General features: G+C 35.7%; 3 protein-coding genes across 9 annotated transcripts; 2 read left to right on the top strand and 1 right to left on the bottom strand.

Annotated features, from left to right (window-relative positions):
* Window positions 1–164: 164 nt before the first annotated feature.
* Window positions 165–4,571, bottom strand: Trmt61 (tRNA methyltransferase 61). Its single transcript, XM_046628661.2, has 6 exons — window positions 4,554–4,571; window positions 1,728–1,915; window positions 1,233–1,629; window positions 865–1,137; window positions 599–768; window positions 165–353 (listed from the first exon to the last, which is right to left on the bottom strand). The coding sequence occupies exons 3-6, from the start codon at window positions 1,585–1,587 to the stop codon at window positions 204–206; spliced, it is 948 nt and encodes a 315-aa protein (XP_046484617.1). The 5' UTR covers window positions 1,588–1,629; window positions 1,728–1,915; window positions 4,554–4,571; the 3' UTR covers window positions 165–203.
* Window positions 4,433–10,123, top strand: LOC124220157 (sensory neuron membrane protein 1-like). 2 transcript variants are annotated; one of them, XM_046628652.2, is made up of 9 exons: window positions 4,433–4,662; window positions 5,104–5,224; window positions 6,442–6,599; window positions 6,743–6,942; window positions 7,606–7,808; window positions 7,896–8,151; window positions 8,261–8,472; window positions 8,581–8,807; window positions 8,903–10,123. In XM_046628652.2, exons 2-9 carry the CDS (start codon window positions 5,120–5,122, stop codon window positions 9,129–9,131), a joined length of 1,590 nt encoding a protein of 529 aa, XP_046484608.1. In that variant the 5' UTR covers window positions 4,433–4,662; window positions 5,104–5,119; the 3' UTR covers window positions 9,132–10,123. The 2 variants fall into 2 exon arrangements, with proteins under 2 accessions (XP_046484608.1, XP_046484609.1); XM_046628653.2 differs by lacking the exons at window positions 4,433–4,662; window positions 5,104–5,224 and adding an exon at window positions 6,086–6,309.
* An 898-nt stretch (window positions 10,124–11,021) lies between these two features.
* Lap1 (leucine rich repeat containing protein 7 lap1) lies at window positions 11,022–22,725 on the top strand. Of its 6 annotated transcripts, XM_046629873.2 has the most exons (12): window positions 11,022–11,175; window positions 11,246–11,339; window positions 11,674–11,946; window positions 12,058–12,193; window positions 12,330–12,619; window positions 12,774–13,485; window positions 13,758–13,948; window positions 14,035–14,148; window positions 14,723–15,176; window positions 15,320–16,236; window positions 16,336–16,407; window positions 16,702–22,725. In XM_046629873.2, the coding sequence occupies exons 3-12, from the start codon at window positions 11,791–11,793 to the stop codon at window positions 16,876–16,878; spliced, it is 3,219 nt and encodes a 1,072-aa protein (XP_046485829.1). In that variant the 5' UTR covers window positions 11,022–11,175; window positions 11,246–11,339; window positions 11,674–11,790; the 3' UTR covers window positions 16,879–22,725. The 6 variants fall into 6 exon arrangements, with proteins under 6 accessions (XP_046485829.1, XP_046485832.1, XP_046485831.1 ...); XM_046629876.2 differs by lacking the exon at window positions 11,246–11,339 and having other exon boundaries at window positions 11,706–11,946; XM_046629875.2 differs by lacking the exon at window positions 11,246–11,339.
* Window positions 22,726–22,818: the final 93 nt, after the last annotated feature.

Below are 22,818 nucleotides of genomic sequence, written 5' to 3'. Positions count from 1 at the left end.
AAATACTAAAACGGCGTATCGTTGGTAATAAAATTTTACTCTTGCATACATGTGTATAAAACTGCTATGAACGTAGTTGTTAGCTGTTGAACAGTGAATATCTAACTGATGAAATCTTTGGAGTGGAATAGAAAGTAGGTATTGAAAAATTTGAAAAAATATGGTTGGTGTTATTATCAAAGGAAATATTTATTGTCGGTTAACTAACAACTCCTTCTTCCGATTGGCGGCAGCGTAGCAATCGTAATGTATCCAGTGTGCCCTGGCAGCGAGTGCGCGTGCGAAACAGTTACTAATCTTTCCAGTCCTCCCACCTCTTTGCCATTATTTTCGTTTCTGTTATCATCGGTATGCTGCAGCAAAAGAAACGAGTAATTGGTATATGTTATACATTGATATTTTTACGCTACTCAACGTGGCGGGAAAATTTTAACGTCAAAAAGAATTCTCAATCAATTTACGATTTTATACTGCTTCAATCAATTTTCTACTTTTTATATTGACATCTAATTTACCATTTGAAATAAAATTGATTACTAATAATCAATTGAATTGATTAATTTTTTTGAGACTTGTTTTTTGTACATGATCTGCATACCTTGCTTTTTAAACATTCTAGTTTCAATACTGGTACAGTTTTGTATTGTACAGTCAATTCCCGTTGCAGACACTCGATTGTTTTTATTTCTATAAATCCAGCAGACATGAGTTTTTCACATGTTCTTTGAACCTGTTCTATGCATGGCGAAAAGGAACAGAGTCTACCACCTGAAAAAGGAAAGGTGTTTTAAATTTTTACGTGTCTTAATAAACATTTTTCAGTAAAATTTTTACCTAGGTAACACAAACAAAGTTAAAACTTACCTGATTTCCGAAAACATCTCGTTGCATGTTCAATGGTTAACCATGGATGTGGTAAGTCAAGAAATATAGCATTGGCTTTGCCTTCTAATGCATCTCCGAATCCTGTCTGACAAACGTCTCTCTGTTCGACAGTAACGTAGCGTTCTAATCCATGCCTTTTAAACTCGATGTCAGCCACAGATACTCGTTGTTCGTGAAAATCAAAGGTGTACAAATGACCGTGAGGTTTTATTGCATTGATCAAAGCATGCGACAAGGAACCACTTCCCGTTCCTGTTTAACAAAATTTGGGGTATGAAAATTTGTTGGAATGTAGTAAAAATCATGAAGATATTCATATTAATGTGTGGTACACTGAATTTCCGAACCTGTTTCTATCACAGTGTCTCCAGGTTCGAGTTCCATCAGGTAAACTATGTTACTAATGTCTGGTGTATAAATTATTTGAGTCCTATGCGGCAGAGTCAATGTCCAGAGGTCTGAAGTAGGCTGTAAGACGTAGGCCCACCCCCTTGATAGGTCCACCTTGGCACCGTATTTAGCGCCAACCAAGGAGGCAACTTTGAGAGCTCCGTAAACAGTTTGAAATACATTTTCAACCAAAATGCCTTTCTTATTCAATGTCTTCGGAGTCACTTCCAAGGAATGCATGTTGGATGGCGCAATATACAAGATCACTACGTCACCCTCCTCGACGAGATCCTTAGACCCGTTGAAACTCATCGTGGGATTGCTTCGCTGAGGTATTTGAGCGCCTGTAGATGCCTGCAATAGCAACGAGGATTAGAGAGGAATAGAATTGGTCCTCTAGTGTGTATTATTATGAACATTGACTATTTGTCAACGGATTTCTGTTGCCTTACCCTTTTTATCTGCCATACACCCAGGAATGCGAATTCTCAAAATCACGTGTATCTTGGAAGTATTCTGATAGCAAAATTGTGTGCTGGTTACGTGCCGCTTTTGAGGTTATGTTGATGAAGTCACCGCGTTGAAGAGACTTGGGCTATCCGCGGTGATGAAGAATTTTCGAAATGACTCCTGATGATGTCTATTGACAGTTTAGGTATCGAAACTATATTGATCAAGAGTGAGTTAAGCTACGATTACAACGTTGTGGCGATCTTTATTATCGACTGGACATGATCCTGGCCTGTGCCCAATTCGTTCTTACCGGCGGCGTTGTGTACTTCTTCGGTAAGTCTTGATCATCAGTTAAGCGCCTTTGATGAAGATAATGTCAAAGTTTTGAAAACATTTTTTTAATTGCTTTAATAATAAAATATTGTATAAACTGTATGAAGTTCGGTTGTAAGTGAATCAAACTTCAAACTCATCATGTTAGCGCTAGACAAGCTATATCTGCATCAAAATATATGTAATATTTCCCAAGTTTTCGTAACTTCAAAAAGGGTTTTCTAAGTCGAGCGAAACTTTTACAGTGATTTTTACCCATTTGATGTTTTTTATGTTTAATTGTGATAAATTGAGCTGGATTGTTTCATTTTTTCATATATGTACTTAAGAATCTCATAGGAATGGATAAAGATGAAATTGTATATGACTGATTGGAGAAAAATCAAATTGCGTCAGAATTGAATCAAAAGAAAACCATAATTACAGATTTGAAACAATAAGACCATTAATTCGGATTGCCTCTTGCCTCATGCTATTTGTTTTCTTGTGAAATTTGGATTCCTGAACATTATTTCAAGATGTTTCAATCTATGTTCCTTCACTGAGTAAAACACCGTTTCGACCATCAACGCCCCGATTTGAATATAAAATGCCAAATTGTGTTTACTACCCCATAATTTGGTAGAAATTCAAAAAAAATGTCAAACTTCCACCATCTCGTACATACGTGAAGATGAACTTGAAGATACATCGAATATCTTTAACAGCGTAAAATATGAAATAAAAATTCACAAGATGATAACATTGGTTTTTGGAAAAAAAAAAACTGACAAGGAATCATCGATTCTGAAAGGCAAATGGAACTAGCTCTATATAAAATTGACATCAATTTTCTTCGACCGTGAAGAATAAACAGTTTTCCCAAGTTCAACAGAAGCTATAGTTTAAAACTAAGGTGCCATGAAATGGATTTGCTGGAACGTCTCACGTGAATTTTTAATGCGACACCTTCAGCGTTGCAAGGGTGCAGCAAGATTAGTCCAAGGCCGATGTAGAGGCCTGGGTAATTTCACACCTTAGGGTAAGATTACGTGGCTAGGAATATTCCTGAACCCCGATATTTACACTTGCAATTATTAACTCAGCAGTATATATCATTAATTTAATTCTCGAACCACTTACGTGTTAATACCGGGTTAATAATTTTTTCTATTCTTTAAAAATACAATAGTTTATTTGTTCCAAGTCGTTGATTGTGAATAATCGAACCAAGTCGTGTCATGTCATATAGCCACCGTTGATCTTCACTTATAGTGGAAAGTATGCCACAACTGATTACGACCACAGAACTATAAGATCGAACTATGAAGTATTTAAGCTCGTTCATATAAAAATTTTAATGCAAACTAGAAGTTCATGATTTAAAATCTATGAGATCGATCAGTTAATTTGATAGCTGGAAAAGTTGAAGTCATTCTGAAGGTGTCTATAGTTCAGAGCGTTTGTACAATTTCCGCCATTGAAGTCCCTGAAGTGGAAAATTTTTATTCATTTGAAGATCTTGCACAACCCCTTTTGTCTTTTCATTTCCCCTCTCCCCTCGAAATCGGTTCTGCTACAAAGTATAGTCTTCACAAAGTAGTTTTTCCTAGAATATCGGAACCTTCTCAGAAAGAATCAGTAAATTTCCTAACATCTGTGTCATATTTTGTAAATCGTAGGAAATAATTTATTTATAACATCTGCAAAGTATTTATTGCATATCTTCAGAAAAATTCAGGACATCTTCTGTACGGAACGGAGGAGTATAAGACAGAGCATTTACTTCCATTACTCCGAGAACTTGGTGTTCACCCAGGTCGAAGCTCACATACTTATTCTTAGATAGAAAACGTACGATCCGATATGCGAATCACTACCGCCAATTGCACATAATCGTCTTGGCTATAAGGTATCCGGTTCATCCATATTTCATAAACTTTTCTGCAGCACTATCGTTCGATATCAGCCGCATTTAACACCCAAGATACGTCCGCGGATCCATAAGATATGATCTCGTGTCTTGAAGACGGTCTTGCATTGCTATCGAGACTCGTTAATATCAGTATTCACGAAGCATGAGATCAGTCAGTTTTTTCATTCAGAGATGCGTAGTTCGGTTCGTAACAAGAAGTCACGGAATTAAATCAGTCTTCCGAGGTGGCGATAGACAGACATTTTGCGATTCTGGTCAACTGTACGTTTCGGAAGTTCGACTGGAATTTTGCAAATTTACCCCATAAAGAAGCCATCCAGAATTAAAATATTACAAGACTCCATGTGCGTGTGACTGGAATATTTTTGCAGGTCGTATTTTATTTAGGATTAATCGTTCAATATCATGGCTGAACCAAATCATAAATAATAAATAAATGGCTATAACAAAGTATATCGTCCGACGCCGTAACGAAAACATTGCAAACTTTGTTGACTATTCTGCCGAAGCGCCTGCGCGATGCAACAAATTTACTTTTCCGTTTGACAAAGAGGAATGAGAAGTGTGAAACACTTACTTGACGCCCGTCGTTACTGACAGTTCTTCACCATTTATCCTCAAGCGTCCATCAAAGGCGCTCTGCGTCGTCCGAGATCTGTAGCGAGATTAGTTTGGTTCTTTCTTAGGTAATTTCAATTTGGCTTATCCACTATTTCCTATTTGCAGTGATTTACTGCGTTCTTTAAATTTCTTTGGTGAAATTTTATGCAATAAAATATTTATACATGAGGCGGGTTTAATAATTGTTGTAGGTTTTTCTTTTTGTTCTTCGAATTTTACCGTCACGACTTATTTCTTTTAGAATTTCCAAACAGCTTAAGACAATTTTATTTTCCTTTGCCGCAGGAATATCTCACAGCAAATTGGATATGAAAAAAACGTTCTAAATTTCTATTTCTCATATTTTTCAAATTACCATTATTGTGTGGTAACTGAAAAATAAATGAGACAGCTTCACGCGGGATAAGAATTATTCCCAAGTCCAACCCAAGCTCCGGTTTTGTTCGAATTTTCTTTTTTCTTGATCATCATTTTCTTGCATACAAAGTTGTTGTTTGCATTTATAGTGAAATCAACAGTAAGATGCGGTTACCAATCAAGTTGGGCATTGGCGCAGGTGTCATGATTTTTGTGTCTGTATTGACGTGGGTGAGCTTTCCACCATTCATTAGGTCTCAGTTACGTAAGGTGAGTACAAATGTAATTATTTTTTAACGTTAACGTTAACCAGTCTTTCAGTGAAATTTTACCTTTTTTTTAAATCTCTCATTTTTCGCTATGTGGTTATTAAATTTTTACGTTAAATAAAGTTTTCCTCACCTGTAATCGAAATTATCTATCACTTGAAGAACGATCCGCTAAATATAGCCTAGTCATGTTACTTTTGATATTACTGCATTGTTAAGTATATATGATGCAACTCGTGTCATGATATTAAAATGTAATTGCCAATCTCCACATGACACTTATAACTACTTAATCAATGGTTTGGTAATAGTATAAATCTTGTCGCTACGGTATAATAATACTGGATTATATGTATGAATCAATGTATGTACGTGATTCGCAAAATGACTGTCCTGTGGGAAGAAACCTGTTATTGGACAAGGTCAGAAAAATACATTAGTCACGAAACTGCGAGACAATTAAACTCTGGCCGGTGGATTCTCGACGGGAAATATGCAATCAGGTTTACAAATTTAACCGCACTTTATACATCGTATATACTAGACTGTATAAAAACAATCGATTGTTCTGTTTTTTTTTTTAACATTCACTCAACACTCACGTCAAAAACATTGTTCCAAATAACGAAAAAAGAATGGTGTCAAAGTTTGAGTTCTTAATATTAATATGTAGAGGTGCATCATCGCGATTTGCTATTTCCCGTTTAATTAAGATGGGAATTTTTTTTTATTTCAACTTTGAAATTTTATAACTCATCCACGCATCAGTGTAGGTATTGATAAGACCAGAACGTATTTTTGTGGGGAATTGAACGCTCCACCAAAAAAGTCCGTTATAATTTTCCGATAAATCTACTCTTTCAAAAGTTATTTGAGGTCGTTTGTTCCCCTTTGACCTTTCGAAGAGTAGATTTATCGCAAAATTACACTTTTCGTAGATGCGCGTCAGGGAACCCTTAATTACAGGCAATTCGGGATACAAGTCCACTCTGAACAAGTCCGTGTTTCAAATCAGCCGCTTGCTAACAAATGAAAAGCAGAGTTGCTCAGAGCGAACCTCGTGGTGTGCATCCACGAAAATACACGGTATATTCCACGGAAAAAATTCCGCTTTTCATCGTGATAAGCCAGCATTCTTGAAACCAGATTTCAAACAACGTCCACATGTTTAAATCAATTTCGACGTAGTATTGAATAACGTTTAATTTTCAATTTCAGCAAGTAGCGCTGGTAGAAGGTACAGATATGCGCGAATTCTGGAAAAAACTTCCATTTCCTTACGTATTCAAGGTCTACCTATTTAATATAACAAATGCGGAGGGAATCGAGAACGGGGAAAAACCGCACCTGCAGCAAGTAGGGCCATACGTTTTCTAGTAAGTTTGTAATGAACTTTTACGTACAACCGCGTATTAAAAACAATCAAACGATGGGAATTTTTTTCATCCGCAATACCGTAAATATATCATATTAGTGTTATACTTATGCTCAATTTTTATCTGCGGTTTCTTTAATCAAGCGAGTGGAAGGAAAAGCTGAATCTAGTGGACGACGAAGAGGCTGATACGGTGGAAGTCAACTACAAAAACACTTGGTATTTTCAGCCGTCAGAAAGTAACGGACTTACGGGAAATGAGGAGCTTATATATCCACACCTCGCGATATTGAGTACGATATTGGTCACGATGATCGAGAAACCGCAGATGATCAGCGTCGCAGGTATAAAAAAAACAAAAAACATGAGAGCTGTCATGGGACAGCCGGTACGAACGAAGTTCCTTACGCTATATTACTGCTCATTGAATAAATTAAGAACGTTTAATTGAAGAATAATTAAATGAAAAATCAAATATATGAAGGAATGGTAATAAAATCGTACGAATGTGTTTTTGAAAGATATAAAAAGAAAGAGAGGCAAAGTATAGACGTACGCTGTGAGAGAGCGCGCTGCGGCCCAAAGTATAGTTGTACGCTGTAGGAGAGAGAAAGAGGGGCGAAGTATAGTCGTGCGCTGTGAGTGAGAGAGACCGCTGCTGCCGTCTCCCACCCCAAGCGCTGAGAAATGAGAGAGAGAGCGCGCGCACACGCTGGAATAGAGAGAGAGAGAGAGAGGGAGATCGCGCGCACTATAGCAAACGAGCACTATAGCCAAAAAGTGTCGGTTTTTTGGTGTCGTTTTTTTCCGCCTAGCCCCTACGGTGAACGAGCGATAAGGAACTTCGTTCCAATTGATAATTAATTTCTAAGAATTAAATATGTATACATATATATATATATATATAACGAACACGTCGGTCGTTTAGTACGAAAAATTCGTTGATATTCGACTTTGTCTTTTGATCATGCGTAATCAGATTAGTAATCGTTCGATACTAATTCCAGCCAAAGCTGTGGATAGTATTTATAAAAAGCCAACCTCAATTTTTATGAAGGCGAAAGCCATGGACATCATGTTTAACGGTATACCGATCGATTGTACGGTAAAAGATTTCGCCGGGTCTGCGCTATGCGCGATATTGAAAAGCGACACGAGGAATTTGCACGTCGTTGGTGAAGATATGTACAAATTTTCACTCTTCGGAAAGGTGAGTGTTTATTTTATATTTGAGCCCAACGAAACTCCCTGTTATGCCTTTTCTTCTACTTCTTCTACGTGAATATGTCATTTCCAGCACAATGATACTATTAGGGAGGGTAGAGTAAAAGTCACTCGAGGAGTAAAGGACCCAAAGAAAATCGGATACGTGGTAGAATACAAGAACGAGACGATACAGACGGTTTGGAACGGCGATGAGTGCAATGCTTTCGAGGGTACCGATACTACGGTATTTCACCCAGGGTTATACAAGGATGAGAATATGATTGTGTTCGGTATTGATCTTTGCCGAAAGATGGTAGGACGTTTCTCCAAGCCGACCAAAGTGGCGGGTAGGTAAAGTTCCGTTGAACGGTGTCGATTTACTTTATACTGTAGTAACTGGAATGAACATCGTAAGATAGCAATGGATCAATAGTTTCATGTCGTTTTTGCCAACAGGATTTAAGACGAATCAATATCTGTTTGACCTTGGAGATCAGAGCACCGTTCCCGAGGAGAAGTGCTACTGCTTAAATCCGGACAATTGCTTGAAGGCGGGGGCGCTTGATTTGTACACATGCAAAGGTACACCGATAATTGCGACGCATCCTCATTTCTACTTGGGAGATCCGTCCTACCTTAAAAACGTCACTGGGCTGCATCCCGTAAAGGTTTGACTTCTTTTCGATTCGTCTGAGTTATCATACTGGTCACTTTTTCAACTAGTCACTTTACTGCCGCGTGACAAAATCTAAAATTAACAAGCTATTACGATTTAGGAGGACCACGAAATGGTGGTCGAATTTGAACCGTTCACTGGCACACCTGTATTAAGTCGGCAGAGAATTCAGTTAAACATGTTCATATTTCCAATTCCGAAGTTTAAGTTGATGAAGAATTTTCCCTACGCGTTGTTGCCACTGGTCTGGATTGAGGAAAATGTGGATCTGACTCCTGATCTAATAAAGAGAGTGATGCTCGTCTTTCATGTGCTTACCGGCGTCAGGTAGCTGCGAGTCTGATATATTTCTTAGAACTCAAATCATTGTAATGACTTCATTCGAAATAATCGGATACAAATTCGAAATCTGTACGTTTCAGCTGTTTCAAGTGGATCCTTCTACTTGGGGGTCTGGCTCTCGGCGGAGCCGCTGGAGGGCTTGAATTTAAGCGACGTCAACTTGAAAAAAAGCTTGAAATAACTCCCGTTGCACCAGCTCCTGGCTCGACAGACAGCTCAAAGAACAGTGCGGACGTCAAAAAATGGCCCGTGAATATTTCTACGCTGCAACCCGCCGCCGTTCCGGCGTCCATCGACGACCGAAATTAGTAACGACATTCTGTCGAACTCGTGCAGTTCTAAGCACGAAAAGTATCTTTTATGTAACACTAGTATGGTTACGCGTCTTTTTTTGCCTGCGTTCCGTACGTAAAGTGCGTAATCGTTTTTACGACCTTTGAGAAATTGGCTTGGATAAAAACTTCTTGTGGCGCGGTATATATATTGTCTGAAGCGATTGGGATCCCACATACACATAAGCGTAGATAAGCAACAAGGTGCAGACAAAACTCTAATCGGTCAATTGTTCTAGATGAATACAATGAACATCTAAGCCAAGTAAAAATTCATATAATTTATTAGGCAGTTATTTTATTACATTGAAATACATTTGGAGTGAGAAATATCATGATAAAGTATCCATTTCTAATATTTTAACTAACCAGAACTCTTTTGAAGTGGTTTATTTTCCGCCGCCATAAGTGGCATCTTCCGATATGTTGGGTCCTGATTCTAATATATGAATTATCGATTGTGTTGTGCTATTATCGATTTAATTCTTACTCGAGTATAAATATGCATGCATTATACGGATATGGGTCTAGATAGGGGCCGATAAATATAATTATAATTATAAATATTGTGCGATCTCATACGCAATGTGGTCAATATTTTGCTACGGGCCGATCTTGAAATTAAGAAACCAGACTTAAGTCCAAATTTTTGGATTCATTTTTCGTTTACATAATAATTAGAATATGTGTATATGCAGTATACTTGTTCCGACGCTGCTGCCGTTGAAGTTTTAAATCTATTATCACATCTTGCAGAAATACGTTACACGGTTAAATTTTACAGTAAGGAATAATTAGTTTTATGTCTACGAACTAAAAAAAATAATTAAAAGTAAATAAGAAGCTCTTACTTAAATAGCATGTATTTTTTGCTTAATTCATTGTAATTGTTACTCGGTTTGTGCTGATATATTTAAGTATTTCTGATAGTGTTATTTCCGATTCGAAATAAAATTGTGATGGAATTTTTTTTTCTGTTACTGTTTTATTATTGCAGAAAATGGCGGTTCGAGAAAAGAGTGCTCAGTAAATGAAATAAGATGAAGTCGTATGAACACAGATTCATTTTGATTGCTACCATTTCGAAATTATGAAAATCAATCCAAATTAATCGCTATATTGTTCAGAATATATGTTTAATTGTTATATTTGAAATATTAATATGCAATTTGAATCTGATCCAATCTGTAATAAACAGTATCGTTTTGCACAAATTTCAATTCACTGGAAGTGAATTAGTTCAATGCTTAACGAACGTAGATTTAGCGATTTCACCATTTTCTATTGATTTCTTTTTTTTTTTTTTTCGTCGAATCTATATCAATACTTTAAGAAATATTCCGATCATATTCACTGATTAATTCGGATAGATTTTCGCATCATGCTCTACATTTTCTTGAGAATTTCGGATTGTCGAACATCAGAATTAATCTGTTTGATTATGGTTCAATCGATTTTGCATTACTGAGTAATGTCGTTAATAGTCACCACGTGCGTTCGTTGATACGATTCAAGTTAAAAACCGCGAATTCTTGCTGTGGCCGGTGACTGAAGATTGGTAAAAACAGCTAGCCAAATTTGGTTCCTCGGCGGTATAGGAATTTCCTACCGTACCGTCTCAATTAACATCTTAAACCCCCATATGTGAATCGGTAAGTGTAGGGCGCTGCCATTATCCCCATGCCCGTCGTGCCCTTTTACTTGTTTCAACCTGTGATACCTGTGGCTGGCTTTCAGTGAACGCTAGCTCGATTGCAGCAATCCTAACGGCTTTAAGCTGAACAACGAAATCGAGCCCCCCCCCCCCCCCCCGCCGCGGAGTTGAGAACGTGTGTGTAAAACCGTGAAGTTGTGCACTAACAATAAGCTAAGCGACACATAAGCACATGCACGTATGTATGCATCCAGCGATTCGGGGCTTGCATATCAAGGCTAAAATGCAGCAACATACAAAAAATTATTTACAGCGCGGTGTGAGATGATAAACACAAGGCAGACCCCATAAGTTTAATACTTAAAATGTATGTGAATCACGAAATTATGTGAGCGTGTATAAATCGAAATCCATTTTTTAACCAATATATTATATAGTGTGTGCGTTCCGCTTGGTTTGTTTGACGCCAATTTATTCATTCGACACCTGAAGCTTGTACTACAAATCAATATCAATGTTGTAACGACAAGTGTGAGTAGCACTCTGATTCCACTAGCTGCTGATCAATTATACTTCATCCAAACTGAATTGCTGGATACACCGCATTTACCATACGCTCCAAACAATTATTCATAGTGCCAAAAATACCGTCGTCTGTATACGATTTGTACGTAGAATCTTGGATTACGGAAAAAAGAGTTAATTTCTCAATTGATGTCTCGTTTTTCCTATATATCGCATTCAAGATAATTTAAATTGTTGACATTCGTTAATCTTAACGATGAATAAAAATTCTGAGACGTCTCAAAGGATTAGCACCGCATCGTGTATACCTTATTTATTTACCATTTCAACTTGATTGCAGCACTGAACATCCAACTTTTAATTCTTGACTAGAACCCTGAATCCTGACAAAAGAGGATCGTACCAAAGAGTGAATACTTCAACAACGCGTGATGCGATTTATTGAAGTGTTAACGAAATGGGTAGTGCTTGGTGGCAGTGCGCTGCCTGCTTGAGAACTCAGGAAGAAGATATTTGCGAACTACAGTTAAACCACTGCAACCTCTATGACGTACCCCCGGACGTATTCATCTACGAAAGAACGTTGGAAAAACTTTTTCTCGATGCAAATAGAGTAAGTTCAAAGCATCGACTCACGATTCACAAGCTAAAAAGGGAGAAACAAACATGATGTTACTGAAATTGTCAAACTATAGCTTGATTCTATTTCTATCTGGTGTTGCAGATCAAGGACCTTCCACGACCATTATTTCAATGCCATGAACTGCGTGTATTGTCACTGAGTGATAACGAAGTTGGTACGCTGCCACCGGCGATAGCATCTTTAATAAATTTGGAACATTTGGACCTGAGCAAAAACAGTTAGTCTCCTATTCAATTTTATTCATCAGAATCGGATGAGATAAGAGGAGATTTGAAGAGTATTAGCATTGAGAAGATAATTTAAACACTTAACGACTTCTGATTCCTTGGTTTGAATTGAAAATTGTGTTTTAGCGATAAAGGAGCTTCCGGACAGTATTAAGGAATGCAAAAATTTACGATCTATCGATATTAGCGTGAACCCGTTTGAACGATTTCCTGATGCCATCACACATATCGTTGGGCTACGAGAGCTATACTTAAACGATGCTTACATCGAGTATTTACCAGCGAATTTCGGAAGACTGTCCTCATTGAAGACCCTCGAGCTCAGAGAAAACAACATGATGACTTTGCCCAAAAGTATGAGTCGTCTTGTCAATTTGCAGAGACTGGATATAGGGAATAATGATTTTACCGAATTGGTAAGCATGGATTACTTACATTAAATATCGAAAATGCAGAAGCATCTAAGTCTGGAAAAAATTCCTTTTGCAAAAATTTTAAACTGCTTTAAATGATTCTATTATTGAAAGAGCCGAAATATTCAGGTAATCAGTGATTTCTTATTATTTACAGCCTGAAGTTGTTGGGGACTTGATAAACCTGACCGAACTTTGGATAGATGGTAACGACATACGTAGAATCCCAACAAACATAGAGCAGCTAGTCAGACTGAATCATTTTGACTGTACGATGAATGCTGTGCACTTAATGCCGTCGGAAATTCAAGGGTGGCGTGATATATCGATCATGAATCTTTCCTCCAACGAGATTTATCAGCTGCCGGATTCTCTCTGCTACCTACAGACCGTAGTTACTCTTAAAATTGATGATAATCAATTGAACGCTTTGCCGGATGAAATTGGTCAAATGTCTAGCTTGGAAGAGCTGATAGTGACGAAAAACTTTTTAGAATACTTGCCACCTTCGATAGGCCTTTTAAGAAAGCTCCACTGCTTGAATGCTGACAATAATTACCTCAGATCTTTACCACCTGAGATCGGCAGCTGTTCGGCATTGTCTCTCCTCTCCTTGAGATCCAACAATTTATCCAAGATACCACCGGAGCTCGGTCACTTGGCATCGTTGAGAGTTTTAAATTTAGTCAACAATTGCATTAAATTTTTACCTGTCTCAATGCTGAATTTGAATTGCTTAAAAGCCTTGTGGCTCAGCGACAATCAAAGCCAGCCCCTTGTTCCCTTGCAACAAGAATTCAACTGCGAAGAGGACATTATGGTTCTCAGCTGCTTCATGCTGCCTCAAAAACCACGACAGGATATCGAACGTTAGTAAATCAATCAATCATTACTTTAAAAATATTTGGAACATCAATTTTCCTCCATTTTTGCACTATTTTTACTTGTTATGCGGCTAGTCGATGACGAAGAGGAAGAAAAGGAATGAAATGGTGAGAGAATGTTGCTAATTGTACATGAATATTTGTCTTCAATTATCCTACTATTTCGAAACTTCAAACGTCAATCTCCATCGAATTTTAAGAGCGTTTTTATGTGTCGCATTTTTGCGCAGTTGTATATTCCAATAAAATCATTTCAGAAATGGAACAACCGGTTGGGCCACTCGCAGGAACGGTTCCAGGATCGGGGCGCAGAATATGCTTTGCAGCCGAAGTGGAATCCGAAGGTCCTAGGCAGCTCCATCGTGCACCGACTCCCTACCCTAAGGAACTTCGCAACCTCGCCAGGCACGCAAGAAACCTTCACCATCAATCCAATTACAATCAACAGGTGAAGACGCGTTAATCACACTGAGTAAAGTTCGTCCTAAGCAATGCAAAAATAAGGATTGCAGAACGAACAAAATTTCATTTCAGAGCAATTTGGAACCAGAAACTACCATCAGAGAAGCAATCGTCACCAAGGCAACTGCATCTTTGAGCATCCTCTCAAATTCTGGTTCTTTGCCGCACCAATCACCGTCAGGCAAGGTAGCGTGTCTAAATTTAGGCTCAATTAACGGAGTATACGTATAGGTATATGAGTAGATGGTTGAAAAAGTGGGTGGATTTTGAAAAATTATGCCTTGGCAACCAATTATTCAAACAGATTGGAGTTTGTTTTATTCAAATGTAAGCAAAACGAGCTCTATCTTATGCATATTGTGTCTACGATACTCAAAAATTGCTCAACGGATTTGCTTAAAAATTTGAAACCGTGTTCTTGAATAGTTTATCCTCTTTGACACTAACCGAAATATATGTTATTTTCTTTTTCTACAAGATGGTGACCGTTTGAAGTTGAAATTTGATGTTTCGTTAAAAACTTGCGACTTTAAATTTAATAACGAATAATATAATGATTGTGAACACAAACGGGATTGTGGCAAAAAGAATAAAGTGTCCAAGAATACTGTTTCTCAAATTCGGAGTAGATCGAATGTGCTTTTTTGAGATATCGTGGGCACAGCAAAACATGATACCATCTTTCAGCCGTCTAATTGTACATACTGCCTTAAATGAAGCATGCATCTGACGAAATGATGAAATATTCTTTTGCTTTCAGAATTTTCACCCGCCATCCACACCGGACGGTTCACGTACTTCCAATCATTATCATAACAATGACGCGTGCGAAGTGGAGGCGAATCGAGTTTATTCCGAGGAATCTTCGGATGAAGCGAACAAAATCGTTTTGGCAGAAGAAAAGAGCCCCGATATTCGCGAGGCTAAATGCATTCGAAATCCTTCCTCCGAATACATAAAGCAGCCAACAGTCGCAGATTACGTTAATTCAACTTGGAAACCTGATGAATATTCTAAGGCCAACATAGCTAAAATAATTGAGTCTGAAAAGTTTGCCGAACCTTATAGAAGTACTCCTATCAACGGAGACAAAGGCATTAATCATTTTGGTATTGACGGTTTCAAAGTTAACGACGTACCTCCGCTGCCACCGCCTTATCACATCGCGGCAGCATTTTCAAAGAAAGCCATGCTTTTTCAGCAAATCAATAATGGTGATTGATAGTTTTTTTGTTTTTGTTTTTTTAGCTTATTGAAGTTTCTTCGATTTTAGTGGTGTTATAGTTGTTATTATTATTATTATTGTTGTTGTTGTAACAGGTATGGTGCTAACTGCTCCAAATTTTTCCTCTTTCAGCTACAACAGAACCACAAATCCTGCCTTCGAAAGTGTCGTCGTTAAGTTCATTGAAATTCGATCAACCCTTAAACCTAGTAAATCAAAATAATAAAGCAATAACCAGTCCGGGTAAAGAGAAAAGTTTTAACCGTTCAAAAAATGACAATACTAACGCGGCAATTTACGCCAATGAATTATCGGAAATGCAAGTTGATATAATAGAGAAGACTGTTATGGACAAGAGAGTCTCCGTCGACACAGTGGACAATCCACTTGTTGAAATTGAAGAAACTTTGAATAGCTCTGACCTATTGTCGGAGAATGATCAAAGTTTGAGGCCCAGTAAGATACCGATATTGAAACAGAAATATTTCGACGACGATTCTCTCAACAAATATACGAACTCTGTGGAAACTAACGACAGCTACAAGTCATTGAGTTTGTCATCTACACCGACGTCGCCAATAACAGGAAAAAAATACAGAGTACCTCTTTCCTCGCGCACGAAACCTGTCGCGAGCAGTAAAAAGTTTGATAATGGTTTATTGTCGGGCAAAAACGAGTCGGAGAGTCGTAATGTGAACGAAATTGATCAACAGTTGATGGATAAATATTCAATGAAAAGTAATTCGAGTAATAATCTTAAGGACGATGTGAAATCTTTGGACAAGAGAAACGACAATTTAGAAAATAATCATAGTTTAATATATACACTGGACGACAATTTGCCAGTTAGTAATAAATGTGCTGTGAAAATACAAAATGATACAATCATCTCTGGGCGGAACACATCTACGGTGACGTCGAAGTCATTCGACAATGCAAACGCGTCAATTAATGCTAAATCAAAAATTCCAACTTTGACCAACTCGCCAAGCCCTGAAAGGAAGCCCAGACTGAAGTGGATGTTCGGACCTCACAAAAATGCTAACGTCGTAAGTAATACACTTGCATCTTTTAATCAGTGCTTGCCGTGAATTGGAGTTGAAAAAATACGCACACGTTGTACCGCTTGTTTTATTAATCGGTTTCAGTTCCCAGTACAAGTGAGAAAAAATCCCGGTCTCGGATTTAGCATCGCTGGCGGTGTGGCTGGGGCTGAAACGGTAAGTAATCGCAACCACTGTCCAATGTTTGTTTCTCTATAAACGGGCTGTAAAGTGGGAGAAATTTTTGTTCTTTCATTTTCAAACGTGCTTTTCTATTCCTGCAATGTGTACTTGTTGCTGATAAAGATTCTAATTTTTTTTTTTCCAACATCACTGTGAAACGGTCGAAAGATATTGAGATGAAACGTAATGTTAGCTGAGAAGAAATTGATAAACAAAAAATTAATAAAAAACTTCTTACCGTCGACTCAGGCGACGACAAATTTTATTCTGGTTAAATTTGAACTTCAGGGTATTATAGTGACAAAAGTAAATCCTGATGGGCCGGCTCAAGGCACGCTTCGACCTGGAGATAAAATCTTAGAAGTGGACGGAGTTGACTTTACTAAAATGGATCACGACAAAGCTGTGTCTGTTTTGAGAGCTACAAATCCCGTTGTTTCCATGATGATTAGCAGGCATCAATGAGGAACTGACTTCCTTTTGTGTAGTTGTTGTTAGCTATTTAAAAAAAAAAGAAAAAAAGAATTTAAAAAGTGAAGAAGATATTCATAGTATTTCGAGAACCGAATCGCATCTCCGTCTAGACTGAATAGCTATTACGTTGTTATATTTTATTTTAGAATTTACTATATCTGCTGATCGATCGGTTTATATTTTATTCCATTGTCCGGTTATACGTACGACAGAACAAAACGCACACCCTACGTCTTCTGTATCCAGTTTCTAATCTCGTCTGGTCAAATGTTGAAATAATTCGTCGAGTAATGACGTTTTGTATTCATACAGAATTGCATTACTTTCTTTCTTTTTTTTACTCTTTTTTAGTTATTTTATTATTTATTTATTGACAAAGAAGCGTTGCTTCCCCCCTCTTATTGAAATTACCCAAGCGATAAGAGATAGATTTCATGGAATCGGTATTAGATAAATCGTCGTCAAATTCTTCTTCTTGTCAAATCTCACTGTAGGGAAAATAACGTGCCAGATGTGCTATTAAAAACGTAAACGCAAGGAGAAAAAAAAAAAGAAAACGTCAAAAACAAAGCAAAACGAGGGACGAAACATATTCGAAAACAAGTAAAATAGTATTTATTAATAAAATTTGTATACTAACTATACATGGTATAGTTATACAAAGTACATGTGATTATGTACTGTGGTGTAGTTACAAGAAAAAACAAAACAACAAACAAAAGAAAACCAACAATATTCTTCTATGTGCCGTACTTTTAACAATATAACAATAATGATGATAATATTATTGATAAATAACTTTTAATAGCCAGCAAGATTTTATTGAAGTTATTTAAAATCATGGAGTGGAATTAATAATGCGTAGCGACCGTTTTCTTAAAACCACTAAATATTTTTGCTCAATACTTTTTAAGTTTCTTCCACAATGCTTTATATGTATGTATACATACATATGTAGAGTCGTTACTTAACTTTTTCTTACCTTAATTTCAGTTCTAATCTTTTTCTTCTTTCTTTCAAATGATTTTGGGATTTCAAATTCATATCTTCGTAGTACGATCTTATTTTGGTTATATTAATCAACATATTAAATGAAAATTTAATATTTATTGTCCATATTAATTGTACATTAATCTGGGGGTAAATTATCTCGTTTCGAAACATTGAGTTTAAGGGGAAAAAAAAAAAACAAGGTCTTACAGATCAGAGAAACAGTTCTCTGTTTAAATAACGTTAAACGATGGTACTATAAAATGGTATTAAGAATTTAGAAGTGATTGTTACTCTAAGGATTACAAAAAAAGAAAAAGAAATTACTGATCATGATCTTTCATCTCTTATACATAAATTACAAGTTTAATGAAGCAGTCAAAGGACATGATTTTCTAAATTTTTTTCTTTTCTTGTTTTTAGTAGTCCGGTAATTAACCTTATGCGCTCCACACTGTAAGAATACGCGAATCAATCTTTTCCTATGCGTATATTTCTACGGTAAAACTTGAACCATACGACGTCAAAATTTTCCACAATCTCTCCAACTGAAACAGACTGACTTATAACTTTTTGACAAGTATTTTGTAGCAGCTATATATTATTATATATTGTACACGTATGTCTCTCGTTGTTAGTGAAAAAAAAAAGAAAGAAGAAGAAATTCAATATTCTTGTATATGTAGGTGATATTAGCTATGAACGTAAAGAGCAGCTCAGGCCAATCACGGCAGTTACACATATAATGCGTATGTCTAGTATTTCACTCTTTCAGTCACAGTGGCACGCTCGGCATCTCACCTCAGATTTTCCATGTCCTAGCGTGATTACAGTTTATTTACAATTTTAAATCATCTTTGTTACTTCTTGTTATCCGAAAAACCCCCGAATTTAATACGTTTTTCGATTTTTGATCCGCCATATTGGATCCGCCATCTTCAATTTAGAAACCATCAAATTCTGTAATTTCACTTTTAACATTTCCCGTCATGCAAGCATTCTGATTGGTTTGCAAAGTTTAATCAATCAATCAGAATGCTTGGATGGCGGGAAATGTGAAAAGTGAAATTACGGAACCCCTACACTGATCCGTGATCAGCGATCCCAAAAATCCCCGAGCAACAAAATTTCAGGCCAAAATGTGCGACTGAAAGAAATTACAGACATTTTTTATTTGAAAGTATATTTCTATTTTTATTTATTCCTCTATACATTCGTTCATTCTTTCTTTTCCTCCCTCTGCCCGTAATACTTCCATCTGTCTTATCTATCGAAAATCAATGTCTCACCTTTCCAAATTACACGCTTTAATTGTTGTTTGTAACCTCTGTTGACATAATGACGCTGTTGTTGTTGTTGTTGTTGCTGCTGCTCTTCTTGTTGTTGTTGTTCTGTATGAACAAGAATAATTAAAAAAAAAAAAAAATTATTCAATAATACCCATATCAAATCAGTGGCAATCAAAATGAATTTTTTAGGAAACTCCAACTGCCGGGGGTGGCTGGGAATATTGATATTAAACACTAGCTACGTTGTCGCAATTTCGGCACTATATTTAAAACAAAGCTAAAAATGAAACAAAATAATAGGAAATAAAATAAAATAATAGGAACATACGTACCTATATTAAACAAAAATCATCAATTTTCATGGTGTAATCGATGAAGAATTCAAAAACTAAAAAAAAAACAAAACAAAAAAAAACAAATTCAACGTTAGATATATTTTCTAATTACATATAGGGGGGAATTTGTCGCATTTCATCAAATCGCTGAACGACACGATTGCCAATCTGTAGGTATCGTATAATTTTTCCCCCGTCATTTTCAAAACTATTTCCAGTGAAATGAAATAAATTTCCCTTTACGTATATAATACATATAATACTTATATTGTTATCTGTATCTGAACAACACACGAACCTTCTGACTTTCCATATTTATTATTACAATATTATTACTATTATTATTATAATTATTATTATTATTATTATTATTACCAACTACTACGTGATCGCATTGTATAGAATTAAATAATTTTTTCTTTTTTTTTTTCCTTCAATTTTTTTTTATTTTCACTCGCACTAATTTTTTTGATCTTGTTTCTTCGAAGCCATATCAAGCCATACGTAGATTTATTTTCGTATAAACAGTTTCCGCCATCGGTTTACCTTTCGTATGAAACTTGAAACTTTTAATTAAAATTTATAAACCTACGGAAGTTGTCTGTGTGTTGTCAGAATCTGATTTCACGACTGCCAAACTCTTGTGATTGGATATCTAGCCTTAGATTATATGTACATTATAAATGTAAACAAATATCTATATACATAAACACGCATTTACACATGTGTTGTGTATGTATATATATATATATATATATATATATATATATATATACGTGCATACATACATATACGCATGTGTAAAAAAATAAATGAAGAAATATATATATATATATATATACTCAGGTCTAAGGTAGACAGTTATATATATCTATGTGTGGATAGAAAAATGAAGAAAATTCAAGGGCTACAGATCGACCAGTGCAAATCTTACTCAACGCTTACCTACGTCACTCGATACAACATAACATACGATACCGTAATACCTGCTCTTCCGTTTCACGTCTTCTTTAACGATTAAATGTACTGAAAGGCAAGTAAAAGCTTTAAGGTAAATGAATATAATTTTCTAAGAAGCGAATTTAAGAAAATTAGCTTACCAAAAGTTTCAACAACGTCAAATAAGAGCAATAAATAATTTCACTTTGTCGTTGATACTGATATATAGATATGTATAGTATAATTAATGATGACACTAATAAAATTAGTAATAAGAATAATTAATAATAATTATTATAGTTATAGTCTATTTATAAATAAATAATATCTCGTAATTCCTATTGCACTGGTCGTTCTGCATCTGATGATCGTCGCGGATCACAGACCTACGTTTTAATCGGTGAAGAAAATTACGGATCAATGCAGGAGAAGGTCGTTAAAATTATAATTGATGAAGAAAATTAATATCATAATGCATGTGCTATAAATAACCAAGGTTGGATAAATTTTTTCGTTATAATCAATTTCTGAACCGTTTCGAGTTCACGGAAAGGCCTGAGAAAAAAACAAGGACATTTTTTCAGTCAACTTTTTTCTTTTACAATTCGGAAAAAAAAAAAAAAAAAAATTTCACCTTGTTCAGCCGAATTTTCAGAAATATAAACTACGTAATTCAACTTTTTGCACATGCCTTAGTTCGCGTGTCGTTTTCTATTGACCATTTTCTACAGCTGATTTACAGTTGTCGTTGAAAACTGTATCCAATGGACAAAAAATTATGTACACCTTTAGCTCGCACAAACATATTAATGAGCCAAACACAATTATACTATAAATATTATTGTTAAATAAAAAGTAAGGAAGCCTTGACTGACAAATTAATGGAATCTAAAATTCGTATAATTGCATTAACCTGTTGCGTAGTAAATATTATTTTTAAAAATTTCTTTAATTAGATTCCAATACTTTGTCCGACTTTTATTAGTGATTTAATTTTTATTTTTTTATTTTTTTTTTAGTTTTAGTTTCTTTTTTTACTCTCTTCGTCAGCCCTCTGACGGACAAATTGTATTTATTGTTTCTTTATACACTGTTTGATCATTTTATTTATGCAGGTATGCATTTTTTTGTCTAGTTTATTAGTTCTATCATTATTTTTTTTTTCTTTTTTTTTCTTTAAAAACACTAGCTTTACAATATGAATTCTTGAAAATAATGATCATTTGGTTGTGGATTGATAATTGATTATGAAAATCAAACGGCAGCAACTTCGTTGTAATCTTTGCCATATTCTGCACGGCTAAAGCATAAAGAATTACAATGAAAATTGTATTTAACAAGTATTATTCATATAAAAAGAAAATAAATCATTAAGGTGGGATTTACTTTTTTTTCACTAAATTTATCGCCATTTTCTAATTCACTGCTGAAGAAACTGCACAACGGATCAATGCGAAATTTGGCATCTGGATTTATTCATCTCTTATCTATTGACGGTGTGCACGATTTGAGTATTTCCATTAATATTGCAACAAAAACCCAAGAACATTTTACTTTTTTAAAGCGTAAATACAAAAAAAAAAAAAAATTTAGGATTCAGTGATGTTTCGAACTGAAAATATCGATTGATCCAAAGAAAAATAGATCGATCTTTTTGTTATAAACAAACAAAATATATTCAACGTATTGCTTTTTTTTGCGAGAAAAAAAAAACAGAAGAAAACCCCGCCTTAATATTTTTATCAAAGAAACGATGTGTTTTCTTGGAAAAAAACTTCATAAAAAATAAATAATTTAAGTGTACCAGTTATTAACACGTTTAGACCTAATTATTGAAGCATTTATTTTCCAAAATTGTAAATTGACGGCAAAAATTGTGAATTTCTCGATGATTTAAACCAATCGCTAGTGGGTTAGACATTAAAAATTTTATTTTTTTGGTAATTTTAGAACTAAGGATCAAACAGATGCAATAAAAAAAAAGGTCAATAATTGGAACAGGGTGAACAACTGGTACACTTACCTTAATGTGATATGTGGTGGCTAACACATTAAAAACTTACCTGCAAGGTAATATTATGTACAGAATTGGATGACGTGCAGAATAGGATCCATTCTCAATAAAACACCACCTGTCGTACTATTTAAGTCTGAAAATATAATGCGATAATTATTGTGAAATAGTTGATGCGTTAGACAGACGGGGTGTTAAAACCAGTGAATCAATAATGAATATTTATAACTCAAATAATATAACAATAAATTAGCTACTTATACATTTGAAATTTCGTTTGAAATCCATTTTTTCTAACAATCGCTGTGGCGAATAGTTGTAATCGAAAAACTATGTATACAAATGCTTCTGTAAAATGTGATTT

This window comes from Neodiprion pinetum, chromosome 5 (genome assembly GCF_021155775.2).
Source record: "Neodiprion pinetum isolate iyNeoPine1 chromosome 5, iyNeoPine1.2, whole genome shotgun sequence".
NCBI lineage: Eukaryota > Metazoa > Arthropoda > Insecta > Hymenoptera > Diprionidae > Neodiprion > Neodiprion pinetum.
The sequence above is the reverse complement of the archived record's forward strand: the minus strand, read 5'-3'. Positions and strand labels throughout refer to the sequence as shown.

Bases quoted from the DNA above. Each gene is read 5' to 3' on its own strand.
- Trmt61 (XM_046628661.2), bottom strand. From the start codon at position 1,587: ATGAGTTTCAACGGGTCTAAGGATCTCGTCGAGGAGGGTGACGTAGTG. The intron at 1,138-1,232 runs GTTCGGAAATTC...TTTGTTAAACAG, and splicing joins AGACACTGTGATAGAAACAG to GAACGGGAAGTGGTTCCTTG. The intron at 354-598 runs GTATGCAGATCA...CTTTTGCTGCAG, and splicing joins TAGAATGTTTAAAAAGCAAG to CATACCGATGATAACAGAAA.
- LOC124220157 (XM_046628652.2), top strand. From the start codon at position 5,120: ATGCGGTTACCAATCAAGTTGGGCATTGGCGCAGGTGTCATGATTTTT. The intron at 6,600-6,742 runs GTAAGTTTGTAA...TCTTTAATCAAG, and splicing joins GTAGGGCCATACGTTTTCTA to CGAGTGGAAGGAAAAGCTGA. The intron at 6,943-7,605 runs GTATAAAAAAAA...TACTAATTCCAG, and splicing joins GCAGATGATCAGCGTCGCAG to CCAAAGCTGTGGATAGTATT.
- Lap1 (XM_046629876.2), top strand. From the start codon at position 11,791: ATGGGTAGTGCTTGGTGGCAGTGCGCTGCCTGCTTGAGAACTCAGGAA. The intron at 11,947-12,057 runs GTAAGTTCAAAG...CTGGTGTTGCAG, and splicing joins TTTTTCTCGATGCAAATAGA to ATCAAGGACCTTCCACGACC. The intron at 13,949-14,034 runs GTGAAGACGCGT...ATTTCATTTCAG, and splicing joins AATCCAATTACAATCAACAG to AGCAATTTGGAACCAGAAAC.